Source organism: Chiloscyllium punctatum, chromosome 16 (assembly GCF_047496795.1).
Source record: "Chiloscyllium punctatum isolate Juve2018m chromosome 16, sChiPun1.3, whole genome shotgun sequence".
Lineage (NCBI taxonomy): Eukaryota > Metazoa > Chordata > Chondrichthyes > Orectolobiformes > Hemiscylliidae > Chiloscyllium > Chiloscyllium punctatum.
The window spans coordinates 5,158,916-5,183,873 of NC_092754.1; the positions used below are offsets into that span (position 1 = coordinate 5,158,916).

At 38.6% G+C, this 24,958-nt stretch overlaps 1 protein-coding gene across 3 annotated transcripts in view; it reads right to left on the bottom strand.

The window, feature by feature from the left end:
* Nucleotides 1-24,958, bottom strand: part of pex14 (peroxisomal biogenesis factor 14) — a 234,945-nt gene that overhangs the window by 109,553 nt on the left and 100,434 nt on the right. For all 3 annotated transcript variants that reach the window (XM_072586070.1, XM_072586069.1, XM_072586068.1), the window contains exon 3: nt 16,092-16,176. In XM_072586070.1, the coding sequence (XP_072442171.1) occupies nt 16,092-16,176 (85 nt within the window). The remainder of the gene's footprint in view (nt 1-16,091; nt 16,177-24,958) is intronic.

The window sequence follows — 24,958 nt, forward strand, 5'->3', positions numbered from 1 at the left end:
CAATTGTTAAGAATTTAAAGAAAACCATGAGGATGTATAATGGAAAACAGACTTGAAGTGTAGCTTTAGTAGTTAAACAATAGGAATCAATATAAACCACTCATTTCCAGTCATCTGCTTACACATCTTTTCTAAGATAATTCAGAAACTAGCAGTTTTTTGTCAAGTATATTTTTGGTACAATTTTGCACCATGAAAGCTGCAGATGATTCTGGAACTTGTGTGAAAAGACATTTTAACCACTATATCTAGAACAAAGGAATTGCTACAGGCAAAGAGACCAAGGTCCACTCAATTCAACTTCTGCCATTCAATTAGTCACATCATACAACCAAAATGTGCAGACTAAAAATGTGCAGGTTAGGTGGATTAGCCATGCTAAATTAGGGGCTTGGGTCTGGGTGGGATGCTCTTTGGAAGGTTCATAAAACCATAAGACATGGAGCAGAAATTAGGCCATTCAGCCCATCAAGTCTGCTCCACCATTCAATCATGGCCGGTAAGTTTCTCAACCCCATTTTCCCAGTTTCTCCCATAACTCTTGTTCCCATCAAGAACCCATATATATCAATCTTAAATATATTCAATGACCTGATCTCCACAGCTTTCTGTGGCAGCAAATTCCACAGATTCACCACTTTCTGGCTGAAGAAATTTCTCCTTATCTCCATTCTGAAAGACCTTTCTTTACTCCAAGACTATGCCCTCGGGTTCTAATCTCGTCTACCAATGGAAACATCTTCCCAACATCCACTCTGTCCAGGCCATTCAGTATTCTTAAAGTGCAAGGGGCTCGGTGCAAATTCAATGGCAGAATGGCCTCTTTCCACACAGTAGAGATTCAATCATTCTCTAACAATTAGTTTACATGACACCTAGACATGAGAAAACCACAGTGATAGACAGCTTTGAGAGCCAAGAGTTCAAAGCCACATGCTTCTCCATGTGGTTGGAATTTTCCTGGATTCTGGATAAGTACCAGAGGATTGAAAAACTGCCAATGTGACACTCTTCTCAAAAAGGGAGCAAGGCAAAAAGCAGGTAACTACAGGCCAATTAGCCCAACATCTATTGTTGGAACCTATCCTGAAGGAGGTGCTGTTGCCAAATTTGCAGAGAACAATAAAACATGTGGAAAGGTGGTGCGAGAGGAGTACAAATAATTTACATAGAGATATTGATAGGCTAAGTAAATGGACAAAAAGTTGGAATATGGAATATAATGTGGGAAATGTTCATTGTGGAAGGGAGAACAAAAGAACAGAATATTATTTAAATGAAGAATAACTGCAGAAGGCTGCAACACCAGGTGACCTGGGGTTATTTGTGCATGAAACAGAAGGCTAGCACACAGTTGCAGAAGATAATCAGAAAGGCTAATGGAATGTTGGCCTTTATTTCAAAGGGTTTGGAATATAAGAGTTGGGAGGTTTTACTGCAACTGTATAATGTACTGGTGAGGTCACATCTTGAGTACTATGAGCAGTTTTGGTCCCCTTACTTAGGGAAAGATATCATTTCATTGGAGACAGTTCACAGAATGTTCACTAGGAAGATCCCTGGTATGGAGGGATGATGTTTTCAAGCAAAAGCTAAGAAAGTTGAGACTGTATTCACTCGAGTTGAGAACAATGAGAGCTGATCTCATTGAAACATATCGGATTCTTAAGGGGTTTGACAAGGGAAATTCTGAGAGGATGCTCCCCTCATGGGAATGTCTTGGACCAGAGGCATTGTCTCAGAATAAAGAGGTGCCAATTTAAGACTGCGATGAGGAAGAATTTCTTCTCTCAGAGGGTTGAGTGTCTTTGGAACTCCTTGTCATAGACAGCTGAAGGGGCAGACTTTGTGTATGTTTAAGGCTGAGATAAACAGGTTCTTGATCAGTAGAGGATTCAGGGGTTACAAGGAAAAGGCAGGAAAGTGGACATGAGGAATATTGGGTTAGCCATGATCCTATTGAATGGCAGAGCACTGAATGGCCAAATAGCTTGCTCCTGCTCCTGTTCCTATTTCTTATTTTGGTCTTAAATCATGGTACACTTGCTAGCCATCTCTCAAATTATTTAAAATACTCAAAGTGCTATTTTCTGGAAAAAAACCCAGTATGCATTTGAATAAATCGCTGCTGTATCGCTCCCACCATTGCCCTAGCAAGTCTGTTCCATTGAGTAATCACGTATCACTGTAATAAAATTTTCAGAGATTTAATATTAAATTTAGCCCCTTTATGCATGCTCTAATTTTCCTGGCTGCCCTGTTGAGTAATTTTGCATGGCCTATTTTATCTAGCTCCTTTAGAAAATAAAAAGCAACAATCGGTCCTCCTCTCCATTCTCCCTAATTTAGAATTTGCTGTTCATAAGACAATGCCTTCATCCCTAGAAAATCACTAGTTGATTTTTCTTCAGATTAAAATCTGTGGTTAAGGAAGGGTAGTTTTTTTTCACCATCTAAGGTTCTTTTACAAGCTTCTTGTTTTTAAGTTTAATGTTACTGAGTGCATATAGGAGACACAGTGTGTGATGGTTAGTAGATTTAGAGAGGATCAGGATCAGCCAAATAGATGGGCGACTGTCAGCAATGGTAAGAAGGTTGTTCAGAAGTCTTGTGTGGCCACTCCTCTCTTAAACAGATATTCCATTTTGAGTACTGTTGAAGGGGGTAGTCCCTCAGAGAAAAATAGAAGTGGCAGTCAGATCTTGGGCACTAAGAATGCATCTTATGTTAAGTGGGGTTTGTCAAGATTTAAAAGAATAATTGTTAAAAGGGACTCTTCTACCAGGGACACAGACAGGAAATCCTGTGGTCATAGCTATGAATCCAGAATCGTATGTTGCCTCCCTGGTGCCACATTATAGGAATACTCAATAGGGCAAATAAATCAATGGCTGAAGAGATGGTACAGTGTGGAAGGATTCAGGGTTTTGGATTTTTAGGATCTCTCCTGGAGCAAAAAGACCTGTTCAAAAAGGTGGGTTTCACCTGAACTGGAAAGGGATCAATATCTCGGCTGGGAGATTTGCTAGTTCTATTTCTGAAGCTTTAAACTAATATGAAGAGAGGGGTGGGGGATTCCTAAGTAGCAGTGAAAACAGAAAGGCAGATGAGGATGGTTCGGAACCAAAAAAAAAGAATTAGAAAAAACAGATAAGAGCAAGTCAGAATTAAACTGCATTTATTTCAACACAAGGGATTTTACAGGTAAGGCTGATGAACTCAGAACACGTATGGGATCATGGGACTGGGGCATCAGAACTATTACAGAAACTTTGCTGCGGGAAGGACAGGACTGGCAGCTCAATTCCCTGGTTTTAATTGCTATAGGAAGGATAGAAAGGGAGGCAAGAGAGGAGGGGCAGGGGTCTTTTTGATTAAGGAAAATATTACATATTGTATAATAAGATTTTATTTCAATGCATCCCCTTGGATCACAGAATCGTAACCAGGAACAAAAAATAAGGGGTAAGGGTGGTAGGGGCAAAGAAGAGGAGACGAGAGAGAGGGGCTGAGAAGTGAGTACTTTGCCAATATCATTACTGCTGAATCTTCTCCCACAGAAAATTTATTGTTGTTTGCCAGAACATTGAATTATCTGTCCTACAAATGTAAGATTTCTTACAATGAGGTTAATATTGTGACTGGGTAACTAATATATTAATTTTTAAAAAGCATTGTTTTGGAGGACTATCTATTTACTATTTTAGAAAGTAAGACCATCATCTTCCCTGCAATAATTGATCAGCTGGCAAAGAGAATGAGTGAGGTAAAAATAAGGACTGCAGATGCTGGAAACCAGAGTCTAGATTAGAGTGGTGCTGGGAAAGCACAGCAGGTCAGGCAGCATCCAAGGAGCAAGGAAATCAACGTTTCGAGCAAAAGCCCTTCATCAGGAATAGATGATGGGCTTTTGCCCGAAATGTCGATTTTCCTGCTCCTCAGATGCTGCCTGACCTGCTGTGCTTTTCCAGCACACCCCAAAGAGAATGAGTGGCTCAGGTCTAAAGCCACGGAGGTTCCAAGTCTCAGATACCATTTGTTGTTGGTTTAATCAATTTAAGCAGTGGCATGAACATTACAACTGTCACAGAAACAGAAACTGCTGGCAAAACTCTGCAGGTCTGACAGTATCGACAGGGAGAAAGCAGAGTGAACATTTTGAGTCTAGTCTTCTGATGAAGAATCACCGGATCCGAAACATCAACTCTGCTTTCTCCCCACAGAGGCTGCTGTACCCTCCGAGTTCCATCAGCAATTCAAATTCAGATCTCCAGCAAACATAGTTCTTTGTTTTGCTTCACATCTGGCCTCAGAGTCTCTCAACTTAGACAGGGAAGATTGGAGATAATTATTTGATCTTCAAGGCAGTTGGCCCTTCAGTTTTAATGGAAAAATGGACCATGGAGAAACCACAGCTTAGCAAGAAGTCAATACCTTGGAGAACAGTATTCCCCCAAATGCTCCTGAAGGACTGGAATGAAGAGAGGTTAAAGAGTAAAAAGATAATGCAAAATGCATTTGAATGACAGCTGGGAGCCTGATCTAGTTCTGAAAGAATTTTCCTTTACGTAACTCAAGGACTGTAACCACAAACAACTGATTTCACCTCCTTTGTGAGTGGATCATTTTCCATAGATTCTCATTCCTGCAATTAAAAATGGGTTTCTAAAATGGTGTGTGTATTTTGTTTTAGAAGTGTGGTGAAATCATGATAAATCAGATTTAGGTAACCCAAAATTCTGGCTGCGTCATAGTTGTTAGCCATCCTTGCCAACAAACTAGGACATCTAAAAGAGGTACCCCCCAATGATAATCTGAAGTTCCAAACTGGTAACTCCGGATTTGCCAAACTCTCTCAAGTTTGTCTTATGACTCTGTCAAACCATTGGAACTCAAGAGCACAAAACCATGGAGCACAGGAAATGCAGCATTTCACCCTTTAAAAGGATGTTGAAACCCTGTAAGTATGGCTAAACATGAGGTTAGAGATGAGTTTGATTGGAATTACAGTGTTGAAGGCAGATCTGTAGTCAAAATGCACAGGAATCTGACATTGGTATCCTTGTTGTCCACGTGATGTGTGTAGGTCTAGGGAGATGGTGTCTGCCATGGACCTGTTGTGCCAGTAAGCAAATTACAAGAGATCAAAACAATTTAGGAGGCTGGAGTTGATGTGAGTCATGACCAACCTCTCAAAGTACTTCATAATTATGGGATGTCAGAGCCTCTGGGTGGTGGTCATTGAGGCTCACTGCATGATTTTTCTTTGGCACTGGGAAATGGTGGTCTTCTTGAAGCAGATTGGGACTTCAGAAGTTGGACAGTCAGCAGCAGGATTAGTGAGTAGATTAAGGAGTAGAGAAGGCCATAGATGAGATGTAGGGTCTGCATTAACCTGGATGGACAGAGACTAGACTGTGTGGGTTAGCAGGAATGGCGGCAAGTCAAAGGTAGCAGAAAATTACCATCTCTTTTACTTTTTAAAAAACTTATTTGATTTTAAAAGAATTTCCATTCACAAAGACAGGAATTTAGCAGCACAAATAACTTCAACTTAGAGGGTGTTTTTTTTTTGTTGAGGAAGGCTTTAAAGAACTTATCTATACTTTGTTGCCGGACATTGCTGGATCTGGAGGGTTTGAGTTAGAAGGAAAGGCTGAGCCTTTTTTACTGGAGGGTAGGTGATTGAGGGGTGACTTTAGAGGTTTATAAAATCATGACGGCATAGATAAGGTGAACAGCAAAAGTCTTTTCCTTAGAGTAGGGGAGTTCAAAACCTACGCCCTCTTATTTAAGGAGAGAGGAGAAAGACTTAAAATGAACCAGAGGGACAACTTTCTCATACAGACTGTTGCTCATATACAGAATGAGCTGCCAGAGGTGGTGATGGGTGCAGGTATAATTACAATATTTAAAATACTTTTGGATAAGCTCATAAATAAAAAGGTTTAGAGGTATACTGGCCAAATGCAGGCAATGAGACTGGTTTAGTTTGGGAAATTTGGTCCACGTGGAGAAGTTGGACCACATTGTTTCCATGCTGTGTAACTCTCTTGAATAGGAAGTTGCGACTCACTTACAGTTTAAGACCTGATTTTCAGGAATACAAATTACTTTACATGAGAAGTTGCCATAAATAAATACTTCATGCTGCATAGTCAGGATAGCTGGTAGTTATACATAACTAGTCACTGTAGTACGTTTTTTAAAGGACTGTGGTAGAGAAACGTCAGTATAGGATACACTGAAATGTTCCACATTACAAACAAACATGCTGGAACTACACTGTCTGTGAAAAGAGAAAAAGAAATAGAAAGCAATGAAAGTGGGCAAGGCATAAAAAAAAAATGGAAATCTCATCCAGAGAAGAGTAGAACTTCAAGCTAGACATTCCTGGAAAAGAAGTGGTAGTGAATTAAACAATCATACAATACTGAAGTACTGCAGATGCAGGAAATCAAATGAAACCAGAACCTGCTGAAAATACTCAGCAGGACAGCCGAGGAGGAATGGAGAGCGAAAAAGTGTTAATATTTAAGGCCAATGACCCTTCGTCAGGATAATTTCCAGAAAAGATCCATAAATTTGTTCCAGCAATGAGTCCCTAGTAAATTCATATGTACAGTACAAGTAGTAACTGAAATCACTGGTCACATAAGGGAGTAATTTGAAGGCTGTAATCTAATTGCGGGGTTCAGATGACTGTTGGAAACTACTGGAACGACATCTGAACTTCTCTAATTCATTAAATAAGCAGTCATGATTGCTTTAAGTTGTGATTATTCTCAGCTTTATAATGCTAGACAAAGGAAATTTTGATGAATTGTGTCATAGTTGAAGAAGAAAGCTTTTAAACCTTCAACAGGTAAGCATTAGTTTTACGCTGTCTAACCACACAAACCACACTCATATCATCTGTGCAGTGAATACTATCCAGACCCCAATTGCATCCCTAATCAGGAGAAAAATAAAAGAAGCCTTTACTTCATTTTAACGGGAGTTATTTTGTTCATGGGCAGATCAGCGCAGTCAAGTCTGACATGGAGCATGCTGTTGCACAGTAATAGATTTCTATCTTGGGTTTCTCTATACAATCATGCACTTTTAGTCTCTGTTTTCACTGCTTCATTACCTCAATGATACAGTGAAGTCCCAAAGCTTTTATGATTAATTAGTCCCCACAGTACGTACTCCTTTCCGTTAAGGATTGCAAAGATTATTTAATATTACAGCTGCACTACAGCCCAGGCCTGCTACCACCACAAGGGGTCAATTTATCTTTTGTAACAGAGTCACTAACCTGTAGAAGGGTGCCTTCAAAAACTGTAAAAAAGAAACTAGGATGTTATAGTCAACCTTAGTTACTACAAACCCTTGTGGACTAGAACTAACTTGTATCAGGTGTTTAATCTTCAAAGGTAGAGCTCGTCTATCAGTAGCAATGGGGCTACAGCCAGGACCACAGGAAGGAACTTTGATATATTACAACAGAATTTATTAAAACAATAATCAACTATATGTTTAATGGAACACTAAAAATCAAGATTTGTACTGTGCCACACATATGAGGAATTTAATTGAATAGCATAATCTATCAGAAATGATTAGAGTCAAAGAAACCATGATAAACTGATGGCCTAAAGACACAGTCTCCATTGCAAATATTACATAAACAGTCACTTAAGTCAATTAAAAGACTATAATTCCATACATCTAACTTTGGTGTCTAAGAGCCGTATAAATCTATTTGTGTTATTTTGTAAACATCAGAGGGTAAAATAATAAATATAACCAACAAGAAATATGATTTTATGATGCCTCGGAGTTTTCTTATTGCAATCACTGATCTAGTCATTTGTGAGCATTCTTAAACAGACTGCTCCATTAGTTTTACATAATGGTACCTAAAATCAATTACTAATCAACAATCTGAGTCCATCCTCATCCATATCTTGCGTTATGAAGGGCCTTCCATTAGTTTTTTTTGAGGATCTGCATTTAAATGTTTCTGAAAATTCATTAATGTGAAAGACTTGCAGATGCTCGGACCTCTTTTGACTTTAAAACATTTACTGGATAAGAAGATTAAGCTAGGAAAATAACCAGAGGCTGATAGACTTATGAATTGTCTTGGACTTGTCTCCAGAGAAGTCACATTTCTGTGTTTCTAGCTGTTAGGAGCTTTGGGGCTTTTTTTTTTGGATATTGTTGTTGGGTTGTAGCCTTTAAGAGGAGAAGCTACTCATCTTTCCCACCTTTTGAGACAAAACATTTTTGAGTCCATTGAGAGAGCTGGAAAACAGATGCGACAATTCTCCTGAGAAGCTTCTGGAAGATGACTTCTCGACATTACCTGAACAAATTGCTTCAGAAAAAATCCTAGTAACAACCAAATGTATCCAGTTAGCACCATTCTATGTGTACTAGAATATCAAACCAAAAACCATCTGGAACATTTCATCTCTTGACCTTTCTCTACAAAAATTAATAATTATTTGGCCAAAGTAATTGTTTTTGTTTCAAAAAGCTGATCTTTGTAGGGACAGCTTCTTTATTTTTCCTGTAGCTTCAAACCATTCCAAAAACAAGAAATACTTGAAACAAAGAATTTTCATTGAATATTTACATTTCTGCAACTATAACTTGTGTATCAAAAATCATAGAATCATACAGCAATCCCACACAGCATGAAGAAGTCATCTGGTCTATCGAGTCTGCATCAACCCTCCAAATAACATCCCAACCCACCCTATCTCTATGATCCCACAGTCGCTGTGGCTAATCCATCCAGACCGCACATCCTTGGACATTACAAGGCAATTTTGCACTGCCAACCCACCTAACTTAACCTGTATATCTTTGGATTGTGGGAGGAAACCAGAGCACCCAGTGGAAACCCACACATAGACAGGAAGAGTGTGTAAACTCCACACAGGCAGTCACCCAAGGCTAGAATCAAACCTGGGTCCCTGGCACTGAGATAGCTATGCTAACCACTGAGCCACTGTGGCGCCCAACAAATGCACCTAATTGTACAGTTAACAATACTGGCAAGCTCAGCAAATTTCACCAACAGGTGAACCTGAAAGAATGGGTTGGGAGGGGAAACAAAAGAGGAATGGTGCCATTTTATTTTGTTGGACATATGATGTGCCCTCTGCTACTAGAATGCAAGTACACTGGGACACTGAATATCAGATTACCCTACATCACTGAAGCACAGCGCAATAAAATGTTGCAGTTATAAAGAGTTTCCATTTTCTGATCAGACCTACATGGAGCTTAAAACCAATTAAACATGAAATATCAGAATGCACAGATCAATTTCCTGACCCAGAATCCATGAGTGGAAAAGCCCCAACAGCATACTTTACTAAAGCCAAACAGCTAATTGCCAGCAGCCTGCATGCCTCTGACTGTCCCGGTTTCCTGCTTCTGACATACAGCAAATTTAAGTGGCTTTTAAGACACCTAGTGGTAGCTTTCTACAAATTAATTTCAAAGTCTGTGAGAAGATTTGTAGCTCGGGTGCTCGTTGTTGTGGTTCTGTTCGTCAAGCTGGGAATTTGTGTTGCAGACGTTTCGTCCCCTGTCTAGGTGACATCCTCAGTGCTTGGGAGCCTCCTGTGAAGCGCTTCTGTGATGTTTCCTCCAGCATTTGTAGTGGTTTGAATCTGCCGCGCTTCACAGGAGGCTCCCAAGCACTGAAGATGTCACCTAGACAGGGGACGAAACGTCTGCAACACAAATGCCCAGCTCGGCGAACAGAACCACAACAACAAATTAATTTAATAAGGAAATTAATATGTTTAAGGAATTATTAAACTATACATATTAACAGAATTAAAACAACTAGATAATGGAGTCACTTCTCAGAAGACTTTTACTGAGAGGATCCACTGCATTACAAACGCGAACAAAAATTATGCTATCAAAATGGACACAAAGACGACTGGCATGAGACAAGAAGTGTAGATAATATCAATAACCACTTGAAGGTGGCGGGGCAAATTGATAATGCAGTTAAGAAAATATAAAGGATAGCTTTATAAACAGCAGCATGGAATACAAAAACAAGGAAGTCATGCTAAACATTTACAGGATCACTGGTAAAGGTCTCAGCTGGAGAAACGTATACAATTCTAGGCACCCCCGCACTTTAGGAAGGATGTCAAGGCTCTGGAGAGGGTATATGTTTACCACAATGCTACCAGGGATGGGGTGTTCAGCTTTGTGAAGAGATTAGAATAGCTAGGATTGTTCTTCTTAGTGCAGAGTAGGATGAGAAGAAACTTAATAAGATATGTTAAAAATCATGAGTGGATTTCAAGGACCAAGTAAGTCAGTAACAAGAGATCAGAGTTTTAAAATATATGTAGGGCACATTAGGATAATTTTCTTCACGTATTACATCTCACGTTTCCAGAATATGTGGTGAAAACAGATTCCAAATATTTTTGAAAAGACAATTTGTTACGTACAGTACTTGAAGAGGACTAGTTTATGGATTCACGAGTAAGTTGTAGGATGTGAAACTAAATTGGACAGCTCTTTTCAATACTGGCACAGACAATTGACTGAATGGTCTCCCGCACTGAGAGACTGGATGATTCTATTATGTAGTCAAATACAGTGTGCTGACACTCTTTATCTTACAGACTCCCTCCTAGTTGTGAATTATTATATTTATAGATAGTATTTTTGCAAAGTTGATTACATGCAAATACAGTAGTTATGAATTACAGGCAAATATAATTATCTATATCTTTGATGTAGATCTATGGATTTACAAAACAGTCACAATATAATTTATTGCTGTTCAGTTTGAGCTAAACACAGCAATGTTAAAAAAAAGGTACATCTAAAGACTTATAGACCTTATTGCATAGCTCATAAATTGCCTGTCATCTATATGTTCTCGCTTTTAAAGTTTCAGTTTCTATTCAGTTTTTATTCAGTTCATCTTATTAAAAAAAAGGCAAATAGCCTTTAATGGTGCTCCTGTTATATCAAATAACACTATGTTTTAAAGTGATTGGAGTACCGAACCATGCAATACATACATTATATTGTTATATGGAATCTGTTTAATATATCCTATTCCTTTCAGGTCAGGAAGTAAAATAAGTGTGAATAAATACACACTGAGGTCACTTCAAATTCAATGTTATTAGCTGTGGGGCATCTGGCAATTAGAATGCACTTGTAAGCTGCATCAGTGCAATTCAGAAAAAGCCAGCATTTTAAAACTTCTTTACTTTATTAATAAGTTGTGACATGTGATGGACCACTTAAATACATACCTAGCCGATCTCCTGTAACACTGTAAAAGGTTCTTTGCAGGATATGCTATTCTAAAAAAAAAACTAGATTGCCTGATTTTTAGAAAATTCTTTATGATGGAATTGTAACAAATTAGGTGTGAGGGATATTAGAGGCACACTGCGCAAGGCATGTTTCATAAGGAAGATTATGGGAGATCAGGCATAATTTTGTTCAACTGTAATAGGAGGGAAAATTTAAGAATATAAATCTGAACTTTATGGGAGGGTTTTCATTTCATCATTGTAACAGATGGAATGTTAAACAATCATTAAGTATTAATTATGTTGCAGTGGGAGACATTTGATGAAGTGGCAAGAGAAGACTGCCATTTGCTCTTAAACGTAACAACTGCAAATGCACTGAATTACTTGAAAAACAAGAGATACATTCACCTTTCCTGCTGATGTTATGATTTATAGGAGAATAAAAATATGATTCCTTGCACTAAAATGGAATCAGTTGAGTAGGTGACTAGCATGTCACTGAAATGGGTGAGAAGGGACTTTTGGAAGAACCATTAAAAACAGGAAGAATGGGTGACTATGTGGAGGGAGAGAAAAGATTAAGTCAGTGACAGTCAATCAAAAGAGCTAGATTTGGGTCGGGAGTGAGAAAGTTAAATGTACAGTAAGGCTTTGCAATCACCTACCCCAAGGGACAAAGGTCAACACTGTACTTTTATATTTACTTTGTCATCCAGCTGGTAAAGTTAAAGGTCCAATCGTAATGTAATAATAATGGCAAAAGCAAAGGACAGTAGATAATTAAGAAATTAAATAGAAATCTGATTAGATTCAGCTGTAAGGAAGTGATAAAAGTAGTGCAGCCAGGCTTGATGAAAACAAGCTGAAAATGTGTTGCTGGAAAAGCGCAGCAGGTCAGGCAGCATTCAAGGAGCAGGAGAATTGACATTTCGGGCATGGGCCCTTCTTCAGGAATCTGTCTGACCTGCTGCGCTTTTCCAGCAAAATATTTTCAGCTCTGATCTCCAGCATCTACAGTCCTCACTTTCTCCTTGATGAAAACGAGCACCAAACACAGTATTTTTATCATACTGAAGTCATCCCTCCAATGTTACACAGCCTAACACTCAACTGCAAACTGAATTACCCCATCATCTTTGATTCTTCATCTGGTAAAGCAATCCAAATGTTTATCATCCTTAGAGCAAACACAATTTTCTATGATCTGTTTTAAATTTCCTTTTCAGCAATTTAAATTAATGTTCTCCTGGTTTGAATAACAAAGTAATGTTCAAGTTCATATATATATTGAATACTTTACATATTTAAAACAAACCTCCATCATGTCACCCCTTCAATTTTCGCTCATGCCTATATGCAACCTTCCAGCTCATTCTCTTTATCTTTGAAGGTTATTCTTTCCGTTTTACTCTGAATTCCAAAAGCGGTGGAATTGGAAGAACTTTATTCGAAGAATGCACTAATGCTGGGTATCTGCAAAATTCCCAAGTCACGCATTTGCTATATACTACCAGTCTGATTCTTCGACAGCAGGACTGACACAGGAAGAGAGACTAGATTGGTTAGGACTACATTGACTGCTGTATAGAAGAACAAGGGAGGAATCTCATTGAAATCTATAAAATTCTAAAAGGACTAGACAGGTTAAAAGTAGGATGTTCCTGATGGTGAGGGAGTCACAGTCTAAGAATAGGCCATAGGCCATTTAGGACTGAAATAAGGAGAAATTTCTTCACCCAAAAAGTGGTGAGCCTATGGAGTTCTCTGCCACAGAAAACAGTTGACGCCAAAACACTGGAAGTTTTCAAGAAGAAGGAGTTATATGTAACTCTCAGGGCTAAAGGATCAAAGGGTTCAGGGAGAAAGTGGGTCAACCATGATCATATTGAATGGCAGAACAGGCTTGAAGGACTGAATGGTCCACCCCTGCTCCTATTTTCTATATTACTATATTAAGCAAATGGATCAGCAATGTGGAAAGATTGAAATGAGCTACCAATGACTGAGGTAATGATCTATTCTCTTGTCAACAGTTTGCTTCGGAAGATTTTTTTAAAAAAATGTTCTTTGGAAATCATCTAATATTTATTGTCCAATCAGTGTTGGGCTGGAATCACAGACCAGAATGGGTGGAAGTGGCAAGTTCCTTTCCCACAAGAACAATTGAGAACTAATTAGGCACTGCCAATCACCTAGCACGTTTAAAGGGATCGGCTTGATTATATAAACCCACAAACTACAGTTTGCTGTGGTGACGTTTGATCTCTCAACCTCTTGTTTGCTTGTCTATAACACCATAACCACCAGGTTATCATACGCAATAGCCCATGACAAGCAACACGAGTTCGACTGGGACAACACTACTATTATAGGACAAGCCAAACAGAGAACAGCCAGGGAAGTCCTAGAGGCATGGCACTCATCCACAGATTCAATCAATAAGCACATCGACCTGGACCCAATATACCGACCACTGCAGCAGACAGCTGGAACTGACAACCGGAAGCGGCAGAGACAAACCACTACAAATGCCGGAGGAAACATCACAGAAGCGCTTCACAGGGGGCTCCCAAGTACTGAGGATGTCACCTAGACAGGGGACGAAACGTCTGTAACACAAATTCCCAGCTCAGCGAACAGAACCACAACAGCCCAGACAAGAGCGCAAAGATGTGATATGAACTCCTTAGGGGATCATGGTTCAAGTTTTTTTTTATGGGATATGAATGTCACAGCATTTGGTGCCTGTTCCTAACTGTCCTTGAATTGAGTGGCTTGTTATGGCATTATGGAGAGCAATTAAGAGCTAACCACGGTACAATTTAAAGTCATATGTAGGCCAAACTGGGTAACAATGACAGATGATTCAAGATCATTAGAGAGCCAGATATGTTTTTACAATAACCAATGATACTTTCAAAGTGACATGGGACCAGTTTGTAATTCTGGATTTATATTAATTAAGTTTAAACTCTACCTTGATTAAATGTGAACCCATGTCCCCTGAGCAATAGCTAGGGTCTCTCGATTACTAGGTCAGTAATGGAACACATTTTAGCAACATGTATCCTTGTAATAGAATTACTTTTTTTAAAGTCACTAATCAAAGCCTGCCATGAATCATACTAAGTATGCTTGAGTTTTAAAGATGCCTACGCAAGACTAGCTCAAAATATAGCACTGGAATTACTAATAAAACACTTATACTTTCTGAGTGCAGAAGTATTAGGGGAAACCAACTGATTCCAGACACATCCCTCCAGTAATGAAACTTCATAAAATTCCTTACCATAGTGGCGGGAGTAATGCATAGTGGTGTCAGGCAGTTCAGAACTAAGAGGTAACTAAATTTATGATCACAAACAGTTTTAGAAAGTCTTTAAAGAAGATCAGGGTGGAAATATTTAAAAGGAGACCAAATTACAGAAGTGATGTAGAGTGAAGTTCTCTTCTCAAAGGTGGAACACAGGGAGAGGAACATAAATATACCAGAGTAGAAGAAAAGAGGCTATGTTCTGGTGTTAAACTTGAAAAGATAGTGAATTGAGAGACTGGAGCAAGATAATAGAAGGACTCAAATGCATTGATTAAGTAAATGTACTGCAGGACAGGGAATCAACAAAAGCCCATGAAAAGAGGCAATGAGAGCGTACATGTATTTGGTTTGGATAGGAGTCTCAAAGTTCTGTAAGAGCCTCGACCAACAATATTATGAATAAAGATCTCAGCAACAGCAGTCATGAAAAACACACAGGCAGGCAATATTCTAGATTTGGAAGTAGCAGCCTTCACAACTGAACAGTTCCCAGCAGTACAGAACTCATGCCTTCCAACGAAAAGATCATAAGCGAGACTTCAACAAAATCATAAGAACTTTTACCATCACATCATAATGTGCCAAAAACTAACAATATATTCCAGATTTTAAAATGTCTAAAGAGGGAATTCCTCCTACAGTTGGAAAAATGTTTGCTCTGTTCCCAAATCCAACCATTCTATTGCCCCTCTGACTATAGCAAGGTTTTGTTTTCCTTCACAGGATATGGACATTACTGAATAGGCTGCATTTATTGCCCATTTCCAATTGCCCAGACGGCATTTAACAGCAACCCACACTGACTGTCGTCTGAACACATGTGTCGACCAGACCAAGGAAGGAAGGCAGCTTCCTCCTCTAAAAGACATTTGTGAACTACCTTTTTTTTTTCCCCTGCAATCATTGGTCTTCACTGGAATTTTAATTCCAGATTTATATTGAATTCAAATTCCACCATCTGCCATGGCAGGATATGAACGTGGGTCCATGAAACACTACCTGGGTCCCTGGATTAATAGTCTAGCAATAACAACACAGGGCCATTGCTTCTCCTTTGCAACACAAAAAGAAACTATACTTTCATTAATACAAATCATTGAGGTGACTTTTGCATTTTCCATCAGTAAATGTATTACTGCCTTTCCTCTGTTTGCAAACTTTATCATACATATTCTCTTTAAAAGAAATATTAAAAAAAACAAATCAAAGTTCTGAACAGTATTTTCAAGATTTCATTGCTGCCAAATTTAATTTTTTTTCAACGAATTTCTTCCACAGTACAAGCAATTAATTTCCCAATAACCTACCTTCAAAGGCATGTGATCCACGTTCAGGCCTGATCTCGGAGCAATATTTTGCAGAAATATGACCTCACATTTAAGATTACTGACACGTACGTACTGCAGGATTGTCAACCACCATCTCTGCTCAGCTTTGATTTGGGGTTTAGGAGGAAACAGACATACCTTTTTTCTTTAGGAAGGATTTTCTTGTTGCTAATGGACTCTGACGAACTCTTTGGTTCTGTAAAAATTTCACTGCAGTAGCAATCTGTGGGTTGTGAGAAATAAGATACTCCATTCAGTTAGTGAAGATTACAATTTTGCTGGTGTTCAACATAATTTACGACTTTGTGCATTGTGTTTACAAATCACCATCCCAAAGGCAAAAATGCAGTGTACAAATCATATCAGTAAACTTTAACCAACTAGCATGTTTGAACTTTTTTTGGTGAGCTCAGTGGTTAAAATCACATGTGCACCTTGCTATAAAATATTGTTCAAAATAACTTAATCCATTATAGACTGGAATGGTCCCAGGGTTCATGCTCCATGCTCCAAATGGATTAGCTGATCTCAGCTATAGCCACAGGCAGGTCATTGCAATCGCCTTTATGGATCTTGGGTTAACAAAAGGAGCAGAATCACAGAAATAAGCTGCAAATACCCAACAGGTAAGGCAATATCTATGAAGAAAATAAATTTAACACTTAGATTTATTCTTTTCCACATTTGAATAAGAAGTTTCAGATGTTCTTTCTTTTGATTTGATCATCTGAAACAAATTACAATATTTCATTTCCTTGATGCCATTTTTCTTCAGCCAGTAATTCCAATCCATCTTCCCATTTCTCTGTTATCAAGTCCTGCTTTATATAAAAATTCAGACTAGCTCCCAGGTTAACTTTTCTATGAAGGAATTCTTTTATCCCTGTAAATTCCCCTCCCCATGGATACCTTTGTTTAAGGGTGTCTCCAGGATCTAGACCATGACCTCACTTTCCTCATGAGTGGCACAACCCTTTAGCTTCTTGATTTTCTATGAAAATTAGCATCTACAAGCAAATATCTAATGCATCTATTATACTCACCCCTCAACACACCTATTTTATTTCATTTTAACATTATTGCTGTGCAATTGTTATTTCTACACTAACATTTCTGTGTCAGTTTGTGCATTCAGATTGACAGCCTTTGTCCAATTCTTGTTGCAGAGAATCTGCCCACTGCATTTTTTCTCATTTCAATATTTGCCCCTTCTACCTTACTCATTTACATTCTTCCCTGATGTCCCATAACCCCTCTTACATTATACAGGGTTCAGAATTTGTGAGAAGATTTGTAGCTCAGGTGCTCGTGGTTGTGGTTCTGTTCGCCGAGCTGGGAATTTGTGTTGCAGACGTTTCGTCCCCTGTCTAGGTGACATCCTCAGTGCTTGGGAGCCTCCTGTGAAGCGCTTCTGTGATGTTTCCTCCGGCATTTATAGTGGTTTGAATCTGCCACATCCGGTTGTCGGTTCCAGCTGTCCATTGCAGTGATCGGTATATTGGGCCCAGGTCGATGTGCTTATTGATTGAATCTGTGGATGAGTGCCATGCCTCTAGGAATTCCCTGGCTGTTCTCTGTTTGGCTTGTCCTATAATAGTAGCGTTGTCCCAGTCAAACTCATGTTGCTTGTCATCTGCATGTGTGGCTACTAAGGTCGTGTCGTTTCGTGGCTAGTTGGTGTTCATGGATACGGATCGTTAGCTGTCTTCCTGTTTGTCCTATGTAGTGTTTTGTGCAGTCCTTGCATGGGATCTTGTACACTACATTGGTTTTGCTCATGCTGGGTATCGGGTCCTTCGTTCTGGTGAGTTGTTGTCTGAGAGTGGCTGTTGGTTTGTGTGCTGTTACGAGTCCTAGTGATCGCAGTAGTCTGGCTGTCAGTTCGGAAATGCTCTTGATGTATGGTAGTGTGGCTAGTCCTTTGGGTTGTGGCATGTCCTCATTCTGTTGTCTTTCCCTTAGGCATCTGTTGATGAAATTGCGCGGGTATCCATTTTTGGCAGATACATTGTATAGGCGCTTCACAGGAGGCTCCCAAGCACTGAGGGTGTCACCTAGACAAGGGACGAAACGTCTGAAACACAAATTCCCAGCTTGGCGAACAGAACCACATTATATAGGGTGCGAATGCATATGTTAATGGTATGATATAGAAGATGATGTAACATGGACACCAGCAGTCACCTGTTGTTGAGACTCAGACAGGATGGAATAACTACATTTGAGAGATGGAATAAAAAAAGGATTCGATATAGTAGAATTTTAATAAACAAGTTTACTGCAACTCCAGACAGTCAGACAATAGACGGTCTTCAGAGACAGTAAGACAGAGGCAAAGATGCAGACTCAAAAGAGGGAGAGTCTAGTCTAAATCAGCAGCCCCTATAGCGTCCGACTGAATCCTGACGCCCAGATCCCATGGTAGGCAGTATCCATGGTATCAGCTCAAATCACCAATATTAGGACATTTACACAAGTTTAACTCGGATCAAACCTACCTCATTTGAACAGTCTCTTTTACCTCGAAATCTGCCCATCAACTCATAGAATTCCCTTTAACGTAATTATAAACCCACAACAGTGCAAATCATTAAACAAAAATAACGGATGGGTATTCTCATTAATTTGAAAATATCTTATGGATAGATACCCGACAGCATCTGCGAGCACTTTCATGAGTTAGCGAGCTTTACATATAACAGGAAACATGTGAGTTTTGATACCACAAAGCTGAACGTGCCCAGATGGAAACTGTTTTTGATAGATCCCTTAGAGAGGGAATTGTTGTGAAGGAAGGAATTCAAAAGTGCATATTTTTCATTACATATCTTCCACTTCCTTTTTGCTTTATCGGCAGACTGTATCTTGTGCTTGAAAGCCATGCAATACACAAGAATCTTATCACAACTGTAAACAAACCTGTCATTTTTCTAATTGCAATTTAGAACCTTTATTGAAAAATAGATGTCAACGTCAGCAGTAAACAGAAAATCAACTGCCAAATCTATGCAGTCCATTATGACATTTGAGTACATCCATATGATACAGGCTGAGTAAACAGACTTGATTAGATTTTTTTTTAGGCAAGCTTTATATTACACAATGTAGTAGAATGACAAAGAGATATCATTTAGGAAAAGTTGTCTGGGCATAAAATGCATTTCTCAATGCAAAGGAAAATTAAAGCAACTGTAGCCAAAACATTCAGTTCTGACACCTGTGGTCAGTCTGATTCAATTTTTAAAATTTTCTATAATTATTTAAAAGGTTTTGATCGACATTTTTTGTTTAAAACATAGCTGATTTCAAAAAAATACTGTCAAATTGCAAGGAAGTAGTCGTTACTAATTTATTTAGAGACACCTTGTTAAAAAAGGAATATCTGAAATGAAGCTGAACTACTGAAAAGCAAAGTCAACGATAAGGTTTTGAAACTATGAGTGTCCATCTTTGGAGGAGTACTTTACATTGCAAGTAAAATGAAGGCACTACTCAATCAATAGGTTACACCACAATTGTGTTTCAAGACTAAATTATTTCACCATAATGATCCTTAAACTGTCAGATTTCTATTTGGATTCTGTCATTCCTTTAGCTGGATATTTAACACCCAACTTCTTTTGGTCCCCACCTCCCCCATTCAACTAACATTTATCGAAGTTTGAAGGCTTTCTATTTGTAAGGGTTTGTAATGGACTGCAGGAACAGAAGGAAGTCTAATTGGCAACAGCTTTAATGTAAACACTCTGTTCAAACCATCCAACCTCAAAATAAAACTCCACATGTGTATTTAGTTTAGAGAATCATTTCAGCTGGTCCCCAGAAGTCAACAGATTCATCTGCAATTGCTCAAAAATCACAAATTAATGTACTGGACTAGTTAGATGGCAAATGTTGTTCTGAAATATACTCTTGTGTGAAGGATAGAATTTCTGAAGCTTTGATTGATTGCATTTCCTTTGTCACAGGAGGGAAGGGGCAAATGCTCCTGCTTTTGCCTACTATATTGCACATATTAAATTTCATTTTAAAACCAGTCCAACACAAAATTGTACAGATCAAGAAAATAACTGGAAGATTATTAATGACAAACTATACATTTTTTTAAAAAAAGGTTATAAATGTCTAACACATGTTTTGCCCTTTGCAGTGACGTCATGGCTGACTACATGCAAATTGGTCTAATTTACACCTGAATGGTTCAAATTTCATATCCACGAAACTGCAGCAAATTACAAACAAATATGTCATACACCAAACCATTAACAATGAGCAAGTGGAAATGAAAGCCACCAGTCATCAAGGTCAATGAATGACAACCAAAAGGGGACAGTAAGCAACAGCTATTACTATTTTTTTAAAAAGGGCAGTGATTAAATTGCTCAATTTGCTTTGATTAAACAAACCTATCAAGTATGACAGCCAGGAATGCCTCTTAAAAAACATTTCCAATCAAAGATCAATGAGGTAAATCAGCCTCTCCGGCCTATCACTGGTAACAGAAGAATTTAAAATGGTTGCCAACATGTTCTACTTAGCTAGCTCAGTTGGCTGGATGGCTGGGTTGCAATACAGAATAAAAGCAACAGCTTGGGTTCAATTCTAGCCCCAACTGAGGTTACCGCAACTAATTCTTTTCCTCAATATCTTCCTTTGCCATCAGGTTAAACCATCACCATTCATCTCTAATGACAGAGTAGCCCTATTTTCCAGTAGTAGTTTAGCAACTATACCTTTAGCTTAAAAATGATTTTGCAGTATATTTGAAGAAAAATGCAACTAAATAATATGTTTAGTTTTATTTGCTTTCATAGAGTCAGAGATATACAGCACGGAAGCAGATCCTTCTGTCCAACTAGTCCATGCCGATCAGATGTCCCAAGCCACTATGCTATAATCAGATAGGCAATAAAGGTGTTCCTTGTGTCACATGCAGACACTTATTTATGTAGAAAGTATGGCTGTAAAGGAACAAAATTAATCAATCTGCTGTTTAAGAAAATTCTAAAAAAAAAGGAAATTGCTTCAATCTGTATTTCCATCCTCTATTTCAACAGCCCAGCACAGCTCTAACCCTTCCTTTGGAAAGTTCAATGAATCATATTTAATTAGGTATCTCCAAATGTTAGTGGTAGAAATTCTCTGAATAATTTCAAGTATTTTTTCCACAAATGAAATATCAAAACATTCAAGGCTATGAGCCTAGCACAAGAAAGTGGGACTAGTGTAGGAAGTAGCATATTTTTGCAGCACAGACTTGATGGGCCAAAGGGCCTCTTCTGTATTGTATGATTCTCTCATAAGCAGGTAAATGCTGATAACCTCTGTTGAGGAGGTAACCATAGCCCTTTTTCTTAAACTGAAAAAAGGATGACTTTGGTAATAGAAATTAATGCAAGTCACACAACTGGATCATGACGTTACTTGGTAGTCTGTCCTCACCAAAAAGGTGTGATCACTATCATGCATATATTAAAATTTATTTTAAAACCAGTGCAACATGAAATTATACAGATCTGGAAAATAATTCACTGAAAAAAGCCCTCGCTCTTCATATTATCTATGCCGCTAATGACTTATAAACATCTATATAGTCACCCCTAAACCTCCTACACTCCAGTGAAAAAAGGTCCCAGCCTATCCAGCTTATTGTTAATAACTCAAACCCTTCATTCCCGGCAACATCCTGGTAAATCATTTCGGAACCTTCTTCAATTTAACAATATCCTTCCTATAACAGGGCAATCAGAACTGCACATACTACTCCAGAAGACACCTCACCAAAGTCCTGTACAACCTCAGCAAGACATCCCAAACCCTACATTCAAAGGTCTGAGCAATGAAGGCAAGTGTGGTAAATGCCTTCTTAACTATCCTGTCTACCTGTGATGCAACTTTAAAAAAACTATACACCTGAACCCCTCGGTGTCTCAGTTCAACAAAATTATCCAGGGGCCTACCATTAACTGTATAATCCTACCTTTGTTTGTTTTACCAAAATACAATAACTCACATTTATCCAAATTAAACTCCATCTGCCGCTCCTCATTCCATTGACCAAACTGATCAAGATCTGTTTGTAACCTTAGATAACCTTCTGCATTGTCCACTACACCACCAATATTTGGTGTCATTTGCAAACTTTACTGACCATGTCTCCTATATTCTCATCCAATTCAATTATATAAATGATAAGCAAAAGTGGATCCAGTGTCAATCCCTGTGGCATACCACCGGTCACACGCCTCCAGGCCAAAAACAACCCTTCACCACCACCCTTTGTCTCCTTCTGTCAAGCCAATTTTGTATCCAATTGGCAAGCTTACTCTAAATCAAGTGTCATCTAAATTAATAATCAGTCTACATGCAGAACCTTGTCAAAGGCTTTACTAAATTCCATATAAACAACGTCTACCACTCTACACTCAATCTTTTTGGTTACTTCCTCAAATAACTCAATCAAGTTTGAGGGACACCTTTTCCTTGCACAAAACCATGCTGACTATCTCTACTCAGTCCTTGCCTCACCAAATGCATGTAAATCATATCTTTCAGAATCACCTCCAATGACTTACCCATCACCAAAGTCAGCTCACAGGTCTATCGTTCCCAGGCTTCTCCTTACAGCTTTTCTTTAAAAAAAAGGCACATTAGCCACCCTCCAGTCCTCTGCCACCTCAACTATGGTTGTAGATGATACAATTTTTTTCTGCTAGGGGCCCTGCAATTTCTTCAAATGCAAACAGTAATAAAACATCACAGCTAACATTCAGCATTTAATTAAAGTGGACACACGCAGATCAACATACACACATCAAATAAATATGAAAATCCGTTTATCAAAAAAATTTGTAAACATATTATTTCATGTAGTTCTCAACCAAGCTCTACAAATTCCCCAGGAGGTAGAAGACTCAGTCAAGCCCTCTCAACCTGCTTCCCAGCGCAGGAAGGCCACGCATGAGCTCTACTGTACACTGTCCCACATAAGGACAGGAACCCAGGTACACGCGTGAGAGAAGCCTTGCAGCTGCAGTCCCTATTGGTGCAAATATAGGACAAGCAACCTCTCATTCATGACCTGCAGCCCAATAAAATGCCTACAAAGCCATCTTCACACATTGGTTGGGTCCATCACTTACTTCCATTCAGAGAGATCCTGACTGACAAGCCAGGCATGACTGGAGCAGGACACCACCTGGGCTTTAGGACCTGTAAAGCACAGCCTCAGAGGAGGGGGAAGCGCTAACTAAACTGATGCAGCTTACAGACAGAATAATTAGTTAAAATGTGTTCCCATTGATCAAGATTTGATTTTCTCTGGTATACTATACTAACAATGTTATTACATACCAACACAATTCAATATCATGTATTCAAAGCAAAACCCATTGAAGCTGTTGGCTTAATTACTACTAATTTATTCTCATCATAAGTACTAGCCTATATTTATAATTATAAACATTGACAATTGTGGATGTTCTTATTTTTACTTTATTTCTGAATGAGGCATTAGGCAGTCACTTCCAAAAGGTTCTATTACATATTAGCTAGAGGGATCAGGCTTCAAAGAAAACTATGCAGCATCTATACTTCTGCAAAGATTTGTTTCTGTAAAGGTGACCCTTTCTATCGAATTGATATATTACAGATTATTAAAATCAAATTATTTTAGGAAATACTCTCATGTTTTATAGAACATTAATTTAAATTACAAACTGGTTACCAAATTCAAAGGCTACAAAACCTAAATAAACTTTATAAAAGATAGATGGAATGAAGTAACTATAAATTTCCATCTGTTTGCACATTAACAACAAAGCGCGCACACACGCACACACAGACACACACACACACACAAAACAATAATCACGGTGCTCCCCCTAGCTGAGGCTTATCTTCTCCTTTCAAGCAGAAAGCAGAATGTACCCAGGTGCTTTGAATCGACTGCAGCTATTGGGTTAGCTTATGAAAATGGCACTTTTTCACTAATGGCAATGCTCCTGCAAACCAATTATCCTGTAACACCTCAATCAATTATAACTCAATTCAGTTGTTTGTAACTGTGTCCATTTATAGTGTTATACATCATAACATCTCACTTCCTTTAAGGGGGCAGGGAAAGATAGGTTGTTGCTCAGTTAACTCCTCATTTGCCACATTATTTGTGCACCTCTCAAAGTTCACATAGCCTAGATAGGTTTAATCAAACAATACTAACCAAAATAAAAAGGCATGTGAATGAGCTACAGCTGTGTCATGTTCATATTTCGTTAGAAGCATGTTTGGTGAGTGGGATTAATTTTTATATTGCACATATCACAATGCTGTTTCTTGGTCTTGCTCATCCCATACTTATATCGAAGACCCAATTTTAATTATTGCCGTGAGTATTTACATTCCTTACATGACAATAAGAAACTCTTTTCAAAAAATTTCAAAAACTTTCATCAAACGTTTTCCAATTGCATCACGTTCTGCCATAATATCAGAAATGGCAGTCATGCAGGATACCTCTGGCAGTCAGAAAGTAACCACTACTGGGACCCAAATAACCTCGATCAGTAGTCTGTAGTAATTAATAACCATGGAATATCACAGGAGAAAGCTTTCATGGGATTAATGTAACTTTACAGAACATTGGAACAAAAGTTCATAATTTAAGGGCACATTCACACAATGGCTAGTGCAAGCCTAGGCTCAGCAGTTATGTTCTCACCTCTCAGTCGAACATTGTAGGTTCAAACCACAAGAGAGTTCCAGAGACCTGTACACATAACTCTCTCTGACACCTCAGTGCAGAACTGTGGGAATATGCATTATCACAGGAGCTGTACTTTAGGTGAAAGGTTAAAATAGACTCATTCTCTCTTTTATTCTGGCATAAAGATCCCAGAGCAAAATGCAAGGAAGATGAAGGCATTTCTCCCAGTACAACCCAGAACAGATTATCTGGTCATTCATTTAATTTCTATTAGTGGGATCTTGCTTTGTCTAAATTAAAA